This window comes from Podarcis gaigeae (assembly GCF_964106915.1).
Source record: "Podarcis gaigeae genome assembly, chromosome: 4".
Classification (NCBI taxonomy): Eukaryota; Metazoa; Chordata; class Lepidosauria; order Squamata; family Lacertidae; genus Podarcis; species Podarcis gaigeae.
Window position 1 is genome coordinate 56,098,267 of NC_139677.1, and position 16,094 is coordinate 56,114,360.

Sequence of the window (16,094 nt, forward strand, 5' to 3'; positions counted from 1 at the left end):
ATTGTATTGGATACTGCAAAAAACCTGCTTGTGTAAAATGCTATTGGCTGTGCACTTGCCCCAGTGTGAAACAAATGCACCATGACTTCTCAAAACAATGATTATGAGAAGTGGCCACAAGTCTTATAATTAACAGGAAACTCTGGAATAGAGAACAGGTGTGAATGTAGTATTTCTCCCAGTCAAAGCAAATTGTCATCACCAATATATCTTTAATGTGTCTAAAGCGTATTTAATAGTCATCCAACAGTTAACAATTTAAAAAACCATACACAAATCTAACCATATTTAGCAAAAACAATAACTTGGTCCGAATGAGTGTATTAGCACTGTATAAAGCATAGTTTCTGCTGTAATGGCCAGTGCACAGGAATGTTAAAATTGGTAAGAGTGGTGTGCAAGCTTTCAAGTTGTAACTTCCTTGCCAAGTCGGCCAAGTTGAAACCAAGCTAAAATTCAGCTGGAGAAAAAGCTAAGGTAGTTTGTGCCATATATAATCAGTTCAAGCAAATAATTACAAAACTTCATCTCTGTGAAATATTAACTAGCAGTGGGTTGGGATCGCTTACCTTTTCTATTTAGCAAGCATATGAACTTTAATTCCTTGGCATGGCTTTCAAATCAGTGAACTTTTAATCCAAGGACAGAAATCTGAGAACTAGGTTTGTGCTAGGGTAAATTATGGCCTAGTTCGTAATCTTTTCTGCATTGCTCTTGATATTTCAAGAACTGTTTGGATTCACTACATTGTTGCATTTCAGATATTTGGTGGTATTACAACAGTTGGTGCATATTTCATCTCTTAGTTTCATTAAGCCTACAGGTATTTTCAGTTTTATTGTTCTTAAGGACAGAGCATGAAAACTTGCTGAACTCTTTATGTTGTGAATGCCATTTAGCTGTCACTTTTCCTATCATAACCTGAAAATGACTCCTAAGGGAAGTTTACTAGTGAACTCTCAGTAAATGGCATGTACTGACATGGGAAAATAAGAAGCTTCCACTTCATGGAACAAATCTTATTATGACAAGTGCAAGAGGAACTTATAAGATAATTCTGTAGCGTATTGCCATCCCTTCAAAGGAGTGTTCTTTGCTTCAGCCAGCCTGGAATAGGCACCTTGCAGTACTATTCAGACTGTGTGTGGGTCCGTGTGTGAGGGGGTGGTGAAATGATGCACACCCTAGCCTTTCCCAGCAGTTCTGTATGGTCCTAGAGGGTTTCTGTTTGAGACTGGCTCAATTGTGGGAGGAGTTGGATGGTTTTTGACAGCAGAAAATGGAGAAAGATGTCATCGTCCTTTTTCTTCCTCATAAAATATCCCTGGATAGTGCAAGGAGAAATGTAACACATCCACACACCAAAAGTAAGCATGAATCCCCAACCCTATTCCGTCCCTTTAGAATACTATTTACAAGCTCTTGGGGATGTGAGCAGCCCACTTAATCTTCTCTCTGGTTTCCTCTGTCTTAGTTACTCTGAACCACAGGATTAAATGATGACTTGCATAGTTTACCTGACGTTGGCTCATCTGTTGTTGGATTCCAGTTCTCATCAGCCTCTGTTTAGCATGGCCATTAGGGACAATGGAAGCTGGAATCTAGCAATATCTGGAGCTCCACACACTAGCCTCACCTGATTTAAACCCTCTCCCCTTCTCCGGGGTGTAAAATTTCAGATTTTTACCATAGGTGATTGAGCAGTAGCTTGGCTTCCTACCCCCGCCTCCCAAAAGTAGCCATAGCAAGCAGGAAAAGTTACTGTTGTGGTTGTTTCATGTGAAACTGGAAATACCATCCCTAAAACTGGGTGGCCTAGTTTTTAGTATTATTTCTGCAGGCTTAATGGTCATTAACATTCCATAAAACTTAGAAACTCACAAGTTCTTGCAGGCACGTTTTTAAAAAAATGTTTAGAATCTTAAATACTATTTAAACCTAGGTTCAATATATATACAAGCTACTTTCTTATTTTTAGTAGCTGCCTTTGGTTTCCATACCGATAGGCATTTGACCAAAGGGACACAGGTGGCACTGTGGTCTAAACCGCTGAGCCTCTTGGGCTTGCCAATTGGAAGGTTGGCAGTTTGAATCTGCGAGACAGGGTGAACTCCCATTGCTCCCAGCTTCTGCCAACCTAGCAGTTTGGAAGCACACTAGTGCAAGTAGATAAATAGGTATTGCTGTGGCAGGAAGGTAAATAGCGTTTCCATGTGCTCTGGTTTCTGTCACAGTGTCCCATTGTGCCAGAATTGGTTTAGTCATGCTGGCCTCATGACTCAGAAAGATGTATCAGGACAAACACTGGCTCCCTCGGCCTGAAGCGAGATGAGTGCCACACCCCAATAGTTGCCTTTGACTGGACTTAACAATCCAGGGGTCATTTACTATTTCCCTAGGCATTTGACCACTTGACTTTGCAGTTAAGGAGAATGATGACACTGAGAAGTTATGAAATCCCCATGGTTCTTCTGAAAAATACTTACCAAGCTTGTTCCTGCTTAAAGGTGACAGGAAGCTGAACAGTTGCCAGTTCTTTAGAAGCTTTAATTCTTTAGAAGCTTACTATCAACCCACCTGGAAGACTCTTAGTAATATGAATAGATTGTCAGAAAGTTGCTCTGTGTGAGTGTCTGGAGGCGGTTGGAGGATGGATGGCGGCTAACAGATTGAATCCTGACAGGACAGAAGTACTGTTTTGGGGGGACAGGAGGCGGGCAGGTGTGGAGGACTCCCTGGTCCTGAATGGGGTAACTGTGCCCCTGAAGGACTAGGTGCGTAGCCTGGGATTCATTTTGGACTCGCAGCTGTCCATGGAGGTGCAGGTCAATTCTGTGTCCAGGGCAGCTGTTTACCAGCTCCATCTGGTACGCAGGCTGAGACCCTACCTGCCCACGGGCTGCCTCGCCAGAGTGGTGCATGCTCTGGTTATCTCTCGCTTGGACTACTGCAATGCACTCTATGTGGGGCTACCTTTGAAGGTCATATGGAAACTACAACTGATCCAGAATGCGGCAGCTAGACTGGTGACTGGGAGCAGCTGCCAAGACCACATAACACTGGTCTTGAAATACCTACATTGGCTCCTAATACATTTCCGAGCACAATTCAAAGTGTTGGTGCTGACCTTTAAAGCCCGAAACTGCCTCGGTTCAGTATACCTGAAGGAGCATCTTCACCCCACCGTTCCGCCCGGACACTGAGGTCCAGCGCCGAGGGCCTTTTGGCGGTTCCCTCGCTGCGAGATGCCAAGTTACAGGGAACCAGGGGCAGAGGGCCTTCTTGGTAGTGGCGCCCGCTGGAAAAAGGTTTTAAATTTGCAGGACTAAAAGACTACTATGCTTTTGAGCATACATGTCAGATGAAGTGTAAGGCCATTTTGGAGAGAGACCATTTGGGGTCTGATCAAAGTTTGTTTCCTTCAGTACAACTCTGATTTTGTTATGTTAAAAGAGGATAAAATAACTGCTAGTTGCTATTCTGGGGAGGGAGTGGGGACTCATACTTTCATGTCTTATCTCTCTCTTGGAATTGCTAGAAGAAATACAAATTTATTTGCCTGTTCTCTGCCCATTGCGTTGGCTGCCCGTCTACTACCGAGCCAGGTTCAAGGTCCTTGCATTTGTCTAGGGCATCTTGTGGGTTGCCATATAACCCGGTGCAGTTACTCAGATCCTCTGCCATTGGTTGTCTCCCAGGTTGGCCAAGCTCATTTGACATCAACACAAAAGTGAGCCTTTACTGTCATCGGCCCAGTCCTGTGGAATAGATTCAGCAGGCACCTTCTGTTTCAAGCTTTGAAAATACGGAATGTTTTTCTATTCCACCCGGCTTATGCCAGCAATTAAGAATACATTAAAAGTGCTATATCCAGAATAGCTGAAAATAGGACTACAAAATGGTGTAGGCCATCAGTGAGGAAACAGGAACTGATGTCAGCCACTGTTGTGCTCTCTTGCACCTCTGTTCGGAACTAATAGGAGGGTACATACCCAATCCAGTGAAATATGGACATTATGAGGGGGCTAAGCCAGTGCAAACAGGAGCTAAGCAGGAAAAGCAGAACAGCCTGTCATGCATTGTGGATTATTACTTTGTATTTTTACTGAGCCCTTTCGCAGGTGCCATAGGCAGTAATGGTGAGCACACTGGTGTTTATGCCCGCGATATTGGCAACCTTTGAGCTGAATACACGAATTCTCATATTTGTATATGTGATTGGTATTTGTCTGTGTGTCTAATTTTTTTTAATCTGACTTTGAGCTTCATATGAACCCAACGTGTATGCTATGCCATATAGATGACATGCAGAACTGATTTTGTAGGACTACAGTATAAAAAGTTTTGAGGGGAGGAGCCTGCAGAAAGCTACTTTGGACCGTGTACACAAAATTTATTTGTGATGAAGTATTTCATTTATAACAAAAGCCCTCCCTTCTGTTGCATTTCTTTTAACTATATTTGGGCATGATTCATCTGAACTGGAGCGCTCTTTAATCCTACCAAATGCAATGGGAGAGTTACCTGCTTAAATATATTGTGTTGAAATAAATGGGACTTAAATGAGCTTAATGTTGAGTGAAAATGGTGGTACTAAATGGTGGAAGGCAGTTGTGTTGGAGCAAAGGTTGGTTGAGGAAGTCAGGAATAAGTTCTGCGGTGTATGAGTTGGTTGGGGGGTTGTAGGTTGCAGCTTGCTGGAGCAGCAGAAAAATCGAACATATCTTGCATCCATTTACAACTTTTATTTCTTTTGGTTTGCCAGGTACTCAAGGAGTTACAACCAACCCTGTGATTGGGCTACAGACACCTTCCACAGGCCTTTTGGGTGCACGGCCTGGTTTGATACCACTCCAGCGACCCCCAGGAATGCCACCGCCTCATCTGCAACGGTTTCCAATGATGCCACCTCGGCATATGCCTCCCCATATGATGCACAGAGGCCCACCTCCAGGCCCAGGAGGTTTTGGGATGCCTCCGCCTCATGGGATGAAGGGCCCTTTCCCCCCACCTGGCCACTTTGCAAGGCCCGGTGGAATGCCTGGAGGGGGGCCTGGTGGACCCGATGATCGAGATGGAAGACAGTTCAGGAATGACAGGCAGCCGTTTACTCCAAATAGAGACCAGGAAAGGTTTGGAAGGAGGTCTTTTGGAAATCGGATAGAAAATGAACGGGACCGCTATGGTAACCGCAATGACGACAGAGATCATGAACGCCTTGGTAATCGTGAAAGGAGAGAATGGGGAAGAAGAAGCCCTGAACGTGATAGACACAGAGACTTGGAGGAACGAAATAGGCGTTTCAGTGGACAGAGAGAGAGAGATTCTAGAGATAGGGAATCTCGCAGAGAAAAGGACGAAAATCGAGGAAAGGATAAACCAGAGTTGACAGACAGGGTAGATGGTGTTAAAAACCATGAACCCCAGAGCAGCAAAGTGGAAAATACAGACTCTGTTCCAGAACTTAAAAAGGGGGAGGCTGAACCCACAGGTGCAAAACCTGCTGAAGAGTTAACATCTGAGACTACCTCATCTCTTGAACAACCTGAAGAGTCTACTGGCTCAGTCACAGAGGCTCCTCGCTAGACTGGAATACTTGTCAAAAAAAAAAAAATGACATTGGAGTGTAGAGCTTTAGAGTTGTACAGTATGCTGTATATTTGCTTTTGCTATTTCACAACTCCTCCATAGTTTATGGGATATGTAAGCAATTTGATTGCTTCCCTTCTATTTAAATAGCTACAAAAATAACACAAAAGAAATGAATAAACCATTACCCTTTTTTTGCTGTAACTTTTTAAAAGTTTTGACTTTAAAAAGTTTACAAGTCAGAATTAGAAGTGCTATTTTTTTTAATTTAAGTGAAGGTAACAGTAAAAGCTCCTAAAAACAAATAGGGATGTGTTTTTAATAAACTCTATTTTCATAACAAACTTTAATGTGTGCTATTCTTCCTACACTGCACTGAAGTGGTAAAGGATTGTTCAACATCTTAAAGTTTGAACTGTTAATGCTGTACTGGAGTCTAAATTAGACTTTGTTTAAAGCTGTTAAAACATGTTTGTGTAACAGTTCACAAAAATGAAGTATATGTGGTAGTTATGTTCTTAGATTTCTGAATTTTAATTAACATGACTATTCTAGATGTTTCAAGAGGAAACCTAGTGTTTGCAGTGAAATCACTTTTATTTGTTTTTGTTTTTCCTCATCATCCAAGAGATTTTGTGGTAAATGTTGCCCTAAAAAAAGTTCAACATTGCGTCCTGTGGAAAGCACACCTTATTTTTTGTAATTTAATTCATTGTGTTTTTGAGGGAGGTAAGGCACCAAATTACCACTATATTCCAATCTGTTTTTGAATGTTCTCTCTCCTGTTTTGTCTACTACATAACTACTGTCAAATTGCTTGTAACAAGCTAGAGGAGCAGGTATTGACTTATTAGCCCCTCTGCTGCATTCTGAAATGCAGGCAGTACTTAGCAAATTGAAAAATTACATCACCCCATGGTTTGACATGCTCAGTTCAGTTACTGTTCCCAGTCAGATGAGTTTTTCCCCTTAATTCTTTGGGAAGTGGAATGTGAGGTAGGTAAGTTATCTTGCAGTGGTAGAATAAAGAGAAACTTCATATACTTGTGACATCGATTTCCATTCGTTGACCTTTGTTTCTATGCTAGTAGCCACTTAGGAAATGCACCAAAACTCAATTTTAAAAAATAGTTCATGAAGTAGGAAACTGAACAGGCATGAAACTGCAACTGCTTTTTGAAATTTGACATCGGTAACTTAACTCTTTAACACCTATGGCTATGATTTAACATGATCTTTTTACAATTAAATTATGCAGGCCAGGTAGAGAATATCTTCCTCCAAATTCTATGGAGAGCTAATCTAAACTGTGTTAGAATGTAAAGCCCAAGTGAGTAAGATTATATAATTTAATCCCCATGTTTACTGACAGTACTGTTACTTTGAGAACCAGTATGTCATCTGCCTTGTTTATAACACAATTTGACAAAGCTATTGTCAAGGTTTATTTGAAAATAAGTACAATATACCCAAGCTTCTTTCAAGGCAACGCTGCAACCTAGAGGGCTTCAGGTAAGATTGTCAGTCTTGGTGAGCAAGGGTCTAACCTGCTCAAGCATGTAAACAATTGCTAAACCTTCAAGAGAGCTATATAGAAAAAAATGTGCTTTCTGTGTGCCTCTTGCATTAAAGGGTTTTAGCCAATACCCTTCTCCAAAGCAGGCAATCACATTAATATTGACATGTTTGGCACATAGCATTTACCATTTATTAAGCATGTTCATCTGCAATATCTACCGCTCTCACTTTGTGTGGTGATGTTGGTATGAATTTCTACTAAGGGTAAGAACTTTTGTTAAAATGTCAAATAGAATATGGCAAATCTGTATAGCAATAGCTAGACATGGTGGAAATAGCTAGACATGGTGGAAACAAGTTTTTTATATGCACAGTAGCCCTCTACAGCTATGCAGCTGAATAGCTCACTATACAAAGCTCAGTTTAGCTATTTCAGATAGCTCAAAGTGGTTGCTGCTGAGACAAGACTGCTCCTGTAAGACCATACACTATCAGTTTCCCTATATGTTTTCTATGAAACCCAAGCTACTCCATATTGCCTAAATAAGGAAGAATATAAAGATTTAGAACCTGGCTTCTACAGGAAGTAGGAATGTCTACTCTGTAGCTATAACTTGCAGATCTTTTAAATAAGCCACGGCATTCTCTTATGTCCTCTCCAACAGCTCACAAGAAAGGCAGACTCGGCTATCTCACTTGCAGCAATTAGTTTGTCACAGTTTACGTTTGATTGGAGTCAGTAACAGTAGACTTCAGAAGAAATTTTTCATTTAATGATTGGGTTTATCTACACTTATGTACTGGAATCGATGAGAAGTCACCCCTCCCCATTGGAAATGCTGATGTGAGAATTCACTAGGTTTATACCATATTTAGAGCAAAGCATTCAGGACTAGGGTTCTCTCAAGCTAGCTTGTTTATGCCACCATCAGGTAATTTCAGTTGTCCAGATGTGATTAGATGATGAAATCAGCAGAGGACTTTACCACCTCTATCAAAGTGAACTGGCGGTGCTTTGGTCCATCAAGGCAAAAATTCTTGAACTAATGTTCTACTGCCACTTTAATTACAAGGTATACAAAATAAGACAACTTATTGGTTTAAACCCCAATTAACAGAGCCGTAAGATTAAACAGTTGCTTTTTATCCTAAACAAAGCCAAATAATTGCTAGTTCTATAGGTACATTTACATTCTGCATGTAGGTTTTGGTATACAGTGCCACTGTCAAAGATCTTAAGCCTTGGCCAGTCCAATCACACCACAAGCTAGACGAGCACCAGCATTTCCAGTTTTCTTGCTCTCTTCATTTCCTCCTCTACCCAGATCATCAACTTTTTCATGAACCTAAAAAGGGATAGATAAGGTGGAGATTATTACATTAATAAATAATTTGAGGGAAAGTAAGTTTCAACCACATGGTGCAAATGGTCCAAGGCAGGATAAATACTATACATCAAATAATTAGTAATCTACAAATATCATAGAAATAACTAAGTTAGGAAATAAGTTGTTTAGGGGTAGTGGCTGTGTATTCTCACAAGGCTTGCTGCCACTCTGTTATGGGTACTCTACGCACTACATATAGTCAACCAGATCTGGCTAGCTTCCCCATTAGGTTGACAGAACGCTTCCAAATTTGCACTTGCAGTTGAAAAGAACCAGCACCTCACCAAAAGCCTGTACTGAGTAGTGTATAGCAAAATATTTTAAGCGATAATTTTACAGCAGAAACATCTGCAGCTCTGCCCGAGTACATGCAATATTATAACAAACTGCTTCTCAAGCTAGGCTGAGAATGAAGCTTTGGAGCAAAGTGAGGAGCTCCTTAAAATACCTGGGATATTTCTTCACCTCAGAATTTATAGCAAGACTCTGATCATGTGCAGTAACGCTCAGAAGAATTCCAGGCTTCCAATACGCTTTAGCCCATTTCTGGTGCTGGTGATGCCCAACGCACCTACATTATGTAAGCAAGCATGTCTAAGGAGAAGCAGAAGCAGCAACTCTGTGCCAAGACCTCTAGATCTAAGTACTGAAGCAAACCATCCACAGGTAAAAAAATTATATTGATGTATTTTTCCAGAATTTGTAGGGAAGTTGCTCAAAGAAATACTTACCACCATAGTACGCCCGATAATGCAATGTGGCCCCGAGAGAGAAATAATATGGTCCTGTATTGATACTGTTGCTACACCTGAACCATCTGCAGTCACATTTCCAAGATCACCAACATGCCTGGAATAGTTGATTTGATTTTATAAGCAGAGTATGACCTGTAATAATTGCTAAATGCAGTTGACTGAGGTGCTACTGTGACACACCACTGCTGAAACATACAAAGCTGGTGCTTTTCAGCTTCAATAGCGGGTACTTGAAATATACAGACAAGTGTTAAGAGGATATTATAGCCAGCTCAAGCTGTCTACCCTAATTGTAAAAACTTCCACCAGTGTAACATGCAGTTATGCCTAAAACCACATTATTCCTACCTGACAATAAGCCATCACTAGTGATTGTTATATAAAGTGATTGTTAATACTGGACAGTTTAATTTTTCCTGTTAAAGCCATTGTTTTGCTGAGTTTTTATCATGGTCTAAATACTGGAATTTTTGACCCATGTGCTTCCAATAGCTTCAGATGTAATGGCAACACAAGGAGAGGGATTTAGAAGTGTACAAAATTCCAGGAAATTCTGAAGAGTTCAAGTGGGGTCCTATATGTAATTTAGAATGGCCATTTAAACAAACGAAACTTAATTGTAATTCACATGTACACAACTATTGATGCCTCTAATTGTATGGCTGTATTTTGCTTGTTCTAGTAGTGCCTGTATTAACATTTTTATTTTATGCAATGCTGAATAAAATATATGCAGGACAAATCTTTCTGTCTTCGAACTAGTGTGACACAGACTGTAGCACCCTAAATTTAGAAATTTAACTCAGGGGACAGGGTTCTTCACCTTAATGTTTTCTGTGCTTTATTTTAAATTATTGAATTTGAGAACACATCAGTAACCCTTTTGAATAAGAAGCAGTACTTGACACATCTATTCATCACCTTTTTACCAATTCAGGAGGCTAAAAATTAGCTGTTGCCTTTAAGCCCTCCACCCCATCAGACCACTCTAATTGACTGTGTTGCAGCAAAAAATCACCGAATGTTCGCTAAATGATTGACCAACAGAACAGTTGCATAACAAGGCAAGTTTGACTTATATTCTTAAGGTCTATGGACAGAAGTATCCTTCAGGAATAAACTGAAGAACCATGTAAGCTGGGTGCCCACAAATTATGAAAGCCAAACGCATCAGGAAGGACGAGCTATGAAGTAGGATCTGAGGAATGAATAGCAGGTGACAGAAAAAGGACACCGCAGGGAGACAGGAAGCCTTGCACAGTGTCTACAAACTGAAAGAGGTGTGGACCAGCAGTAGAACAGTAATACCTAGACACAACTGGCAGACTGTGCCACTGAAGAGAGCAACAAATAAGAAAACTTAATGAGCATTAGTCCTTAATTTCTCCAGCACCAGTACATCCTCAGCTAGGAGTCCTTTTAGACACTATTGCTTGAATAAATAAGGGACAGTTCTTACTGCTAATTTCCAGTCCAGTTGTTTCTATAGTTATCCTAGAAGTATTACAGTAAATATAAAAAAGGGATGCTGTCAGAGCCGCCCCTAGGTCCCAGCTCACAGAGGACCAATGCCAGGCTGTCGTTATGTACAAAAGTCTTTATTGAAGTTCAGTTTCTATTTCAAAGCCGCAGCGCGCAGCTCTACGTCTTAAACCCTAGACCGGCGAAGCTCCGTCTGAATCTCCTCCCCTCTGACACCAGTTTAAGATCCTAGCCCTGCTCCACCTCTTCCTCTCCTCTCCTCCTCTGGGTCCTCCTGCCCACTGGGGCATTCACCATTCTGGACTCTTCTGACGCTGAGTCGCCTGACTCCTCCCCCTGCCTCCTGCGGGCTTTAGGACCTGGTTCCCAATCCTCGTTCTCTGCTGTCCCGCACTCCTGTACATTTGAACTTGGCTCTCGCACCAACCCCGTGATCCTCCTCCTGACCGTTACACTGCTTCTATCACTGCTTCCTTCCTCCTGGAAGCTGGCTGGACGTGACCTCCCCTCCGTTGCCTGACTCTCCGATGTAGGCGTGGTCAACCCTGACTCATCTTCTCTCCCTGGTGGTGAATACGCTGGCCCCGATACCTGGGACTCCTCCCCCCCCACTATGCTCTGGTGGGGAAGACGGTCCTGATCTCCAACTGCTGCTCTGGGAGTCCCCGCTGGCCCCTTGTTTCTGGAGTGTCCCCCTTGGGGCCCCCCTTGCCCTGGCCACCGGCGCCCCCTTCTGTGAATCTTCCGATTCGCTGGAGAGGCTCATGGAATCTCTCGGGCTACTGTCATCTTCTCCTACGCTGCCCTCGGATTGCTCCCCCTCGCTCTCCATCTCCTCCCTTCCCTGTGCTCCCGCTCGAGTCCCTGACAGATGCCCTTTTTTAGTGAAATACACAGAATTTGAGGTCCCATCAACAGTTTTACATTTGTCTGCAGCACAGGAACCTATCCTGGTTCTTCACTGTGTTGGGAGATAATACAATGCACTGTTACTTGATGGGAAGCAAGCCATTATACTATAAGGTAGAAGGTACTTCAAGATCATACACAAATAGGAAACTGTTTTATACTAAACCTTTCTTCATCTTCTGGTCCACCATGAGTTTTCCCCTCAGGATTGAAGTGAGGGCCTGCACTGGTACATCCTATAAGAAGTTACCTGAAGTCAGTCTTTTCCTCACATGTGTCACATTATGCAAATCCATATATGATAGCTCGCAGGACTTAGCCTTAAACTATTATTCTTTATCTTTTATAAACAAGATATTTTATCAGGATGCTTATGAATATAATTTAAATTAAAAGTGTGAGGGAGAATATTGTCAAAGTAACCTGTCTCCCTCCCTTTAGAGATTTGAAGAGTTCCTGTGTTTAATGCCTAGGCCAGTATCATGCACATCACAAGCTAAATACAAAACTGCTTCCCCAAGAGTGGAAGTGTATTTATTGCTTAGCAAACTAATATTTACATTCTTAAGACACTATTGGCCATATATGTTTCTGTTGTTACAAAACATTTTGTAGGTTGTAAGAGCAAAAGCAATAATGTTACCGTTTGTGTTGTCTCCAAATTCATGGACGTGGAACCCATGTTTTCCTGGAGTTAACCCACTAATACTTCCTGAAACAGTTACAGGTCCGTTACCCTGAAACAGATTAGTATGAATAGAAAGATTCAGACAAACCATCCATTTTAAAGTCCTTCCATCTCCAAGGAAAATGACATTGTACAGAGGAGAGAATTGATTCTTCAAGCAATACATGCTTAAGTATGATCCTACAGTAGAATGTTGGCATAGTACTCAGCATGAACCTAGAAAATCTTACTGTCTTCATCTGAAGGCAGCCCTGTTTAGGAAAGCTTTTAATGTTTGATGCATTACTGTATTTTAATATTGTGTTGGAAGCCGCCCAGAGTGGCTGGGGAAACCCAGCCAGATTAGTGGGGTATAAATAATAAATTATTATTAATTATCATAATCATCGTGCCTACAGCCCCACAACTGGATTTTAGTGGTGTATCAAAGAGGTGTATTTGTTTGGAAACTTCTTATGTACACCTTGGTCCAGATAAGTGTCTCTCCAGTGACAGACAAGGGTATGATGTATGCACTTATGGCAAAACCAAGAATGCAAGGTTTACACCTGCTATATGGAGAGCCAACATGTTAAATGCTTTTTAGTGACCTCGATGGGATGCCTGACATTTAAAGCTGCTCATCAAGCAACACTCATAACCAACAGCAATTCAAGTTGCTTAGTAAGTGGACATTTCGTAAACTACTCTCTAGGATGCCTTATAAACTTCAAACTGAGGATACAAATCAACATTTTGTTTCTGATTAAACTAGATTTGTTACAATGCTGCTTTGAGTAGCATTTTATCTTACTGGATTCACACAATCTCATTTTAATAAAGGCATTCAGAAATGAAGCATTTCCCTGATAAAATGGTTAAACCTGACTTTTCATTACCGCTGATAATTATATTTATTCCCTGCAATTCACAATTATAAGAAGGAACCTGAGGTCATGCATACAATGGAGTCTCTTGCTCCCTGGCAGTCAATGACCGTTCAGGTTCCAGGCTCTTTCTTCCAGAGGGAAGGGGCAGAAAAAGCTGCAAATGTATTTCAGGTGTTGGCTGATGGTGAAACAGTGGATCCACAAAACCCTCTGCTGATCTGTAGAGTCTTCTGGCATAGCTGTTTAGTCCAACAGCAGTATTATTTAGGGTAGACAGAAAGTGATATGCCCCATTTCAACCAGGGCCTCCTATGTTAGTAGTAATATAATGAAATCTAAACAACATGTCAAAGGTGCACATTGGTGTGTTTTTAAATTTTCTGGTTAGCTGTTTATATGGTTAAACATGCACATTAAATAGCCTTGGGCAAAATATTTCACAAACTTAGCTATGAATGATATGCAAGTCTGTGCTTACATTTCACTTAGGCAAGTATTTATCCCACAGCCTATTAGTGTTGACTGTAGTTATTCACTCACTTCAGAGACGATTTGTTCACAACAGCAGGATACTGCTACATTAAATTAGATATTGCATAGGATGCAAACCTGCTGAGGATGACAAGATGTAGCTTGAACTGTAACAAATAGTTTCTAGACTTCCACACCGCTACATAAAAAATATTATATGGAATCCAACAAAATCAGTACACCAGTATACATTACATGAAAATTAAAAGAGTATTTTACAGGGATATAGTTATTTGGAATAAAGGCTGTGTTGTAGTTTGTAAGATGTTGTAATCTATCTTGAGGATCAAATGATCAAAAAGCACAAATGTTCGAAATCATTTTCTTCCTGCTTGCAATGCACTGCACTGTTGTCAGTGAAGTCTCCATAGAAATGTCTATAAGCATGCAAGTATTTCCAAAGATACAGCAAAGTCCCTCAAATAGTCAAGCACCATCAGAACTTTTGGAGCCTAAACCACGACACTAAAGGTTAAGGGTCAATGAATTCCATACTAGTTCTGAAATATACTGCCAAATGCAACAATATATAAATAATTCTCTTCTATCAAATTCCCATGTGCTCTCTCACTTAATATATTTGAAACTAGAAATAGTCATGGTGTCAATAAGGCAGCAATAGTTGACATGGCACGTACTGTCCTGTTGTTCCCCAGCCTGCCCAATGTTCAGGAGTGACAATCAGGGGTCACCACACTGGCTACCCACCTGCCATAATGTATTGATCTGTATATTACATTTACAGTCCTGCTAATATAGTAATATAGGCCGGCTCCCTCGGCCTATAGAGTGAGATGAGCACGCAACCCCAGAGTCATCCGCGACTGGACCTAACTGTCAGGGGTACCTTTACCTAATACTAAGCCTAATATTAAACCTATTTGAACCAGACATGCTTTCTTCATAGTTAAAGGTAACTAGAGTAACAGATCTTTCTAAATGCATTCATACTATCATCTATAGCAGCTTTAAAAAAGATATTTATACATTTCTTAAAACCTACAACACATAAAATACATATACACAAACTTTCAAAGATCTAGCACAAAGATCCTCATTCACTATTAAATACTTCATAGCTATGCTTCTGTCCTGCTATTCACATTATTTCAACGACGCGTTACATTTCCCCCTAGCTTATGCGTGTACATCACATGAACAAAAACCTTATACTTCTAAGTAAATTCAGGCAGAGGCTGCAAAACCTGTTTGCCCAGGAGATTAGAGTTCACAATTCTCACTCTTCTTTTATTCTCCCTCAAGAGCAAGTTGGTTTAAGTTACGCTTTCCAGCAGCCATGACGCAGCATATTTTCCCTTTTCTTTGGGGCAGGGAGGACAGAACCTGGTTTGCAGCACATTTCCCTTTCTTTGGCTATGTATTTAATAAAGAGAAGGGAAAGAAACAGGTGCCCCAGAGCAGCTGTGGGCAACGTTTGCCCAACGGTGGCGCCAAGAGGAAGGGAAAGTGGCAGCCTGAAAGAGCCGAGATACTCCTTCTACTGGTCCTGACGGAGGAAGCGAGTTACTGCACCTCAAAATACCTGCGGGTTTAGATTTTATGCAGAACTGGAACGAACCGTTTCCCCTTCCCTAGAAGCCTTCCCCACGACTTCCATCCCCTAAAAAGCCCACGAGTTAGCTCTGACGCTTTTTGTTTTGTAAATGGGCTAAAGTTCATTGGAACTCGCCCAGGTACCTCTTATCTAATCTGACCCCTGCCCGCCGGCCTCTCTCGGAGCCAGGTCACGCTAGGCAGAGGCCGCACGAGAGGCCTGGCCTGATGCCACAGAGCCGCGGCGCCTGCTCTAGCTCCCACCGCTCGGCCCAAGGCTGCAGCCCCAGAGGCTGACAGGAGCGGCCCTGACTCCGGAGGGGAGGGCGGCCAGCGACCTTCAGCGCGCAGCTAATACCTGAGTGGGCGCAGCAGCTTCCTCCCGCCTCCCAATCCAGCCGCCTCGCGAGGGAAAGCCCGGCGGCGGCGCGCAGCCTGGAGCGGGACCAAGCCGAGCAGCCTCACAGCGCCGGACACCCCGAAGGACGGGGAGCCGCTCCCTCAAGCCCGGCACTTGCCTTCTGCTCGAAGAAAATGACGCCTTTGACGGGGGAGTCGCCAGCCATGACGCAAACAGCCTTCTGCACCGCCATGTTCCTGCTCGCCTCAGAACCACCTCCGCCGCCGCAGCGCGCACGAACCTGAAACCTCGCACTCGGAGCGCTTGCGCGACCTCAGCCGCAGCCCCCGCGCGCGTCGCTTTCTTATACCCTCCGGTTAGAGTTCCTCCCTCCCAATCGCGGCGCTCGGATCTGCTTCTACGCCCGCCTTCGCGAGACGAGGCGGCCAATCGCCCGGCCGACGCTCTCCC

At 42.4% G+C, this 16,094-nt stretch overlaps 2 protein-coding genes across 3 annotated transcripts in view; one reads left to right on the forward strand and one right to left on the reverse strand.

Moving 5' to 3' along the window:
- SCAF4 (SR-related CTD associated factor 4) overlaps positions 1-5,933 on the forward strand; it is a 42,886-nt gene extending 36,953 nt beyond the window's left edge. For both annotated transcript variants that reach the window (XM_083736213.1, XM_083736212.1), the window contains exon 20: positions 4,766-5,933. In XM_083736213.1, coding sequence (XP_083592339.1) covers positions 4,766-5,586 — 821 coding nt within the window. In that variant the 3' untranslated portion in view covers positions 5,587-5,933. The remainder of the gene's footprint in view (positions 1-4,765) is intronic.
- Positions 5,934-8,151: 2,218 nt separating this feature from the next.
- Positions 8,152-16,013, reverse strand: SOD1 (superoxide dismutase 1). The gene is made up of 5 exons (XM_083737540.1): positions 15,802-16,013; positions 12,285-12,378; positions 11,808-11,877; positions 9,227-9,344; positions 8,152-8,453 (listed from the first exon to the last, which is right to left on the reverse strand). The coding sequence occupies exons 1-5, from the start codon at positions 15,874-15,876 to the stop codon at positions 8,343-8,345; spliced, it is 468 nt and encodes a 155-aa protein (XP_083593666.1). The 5' UTR covers positions 15,877-16,013; the 3' UTR covers positions 8,152-8,342.
- Positions 16,014-16,094: the final 81 nt, after the last annotated feature.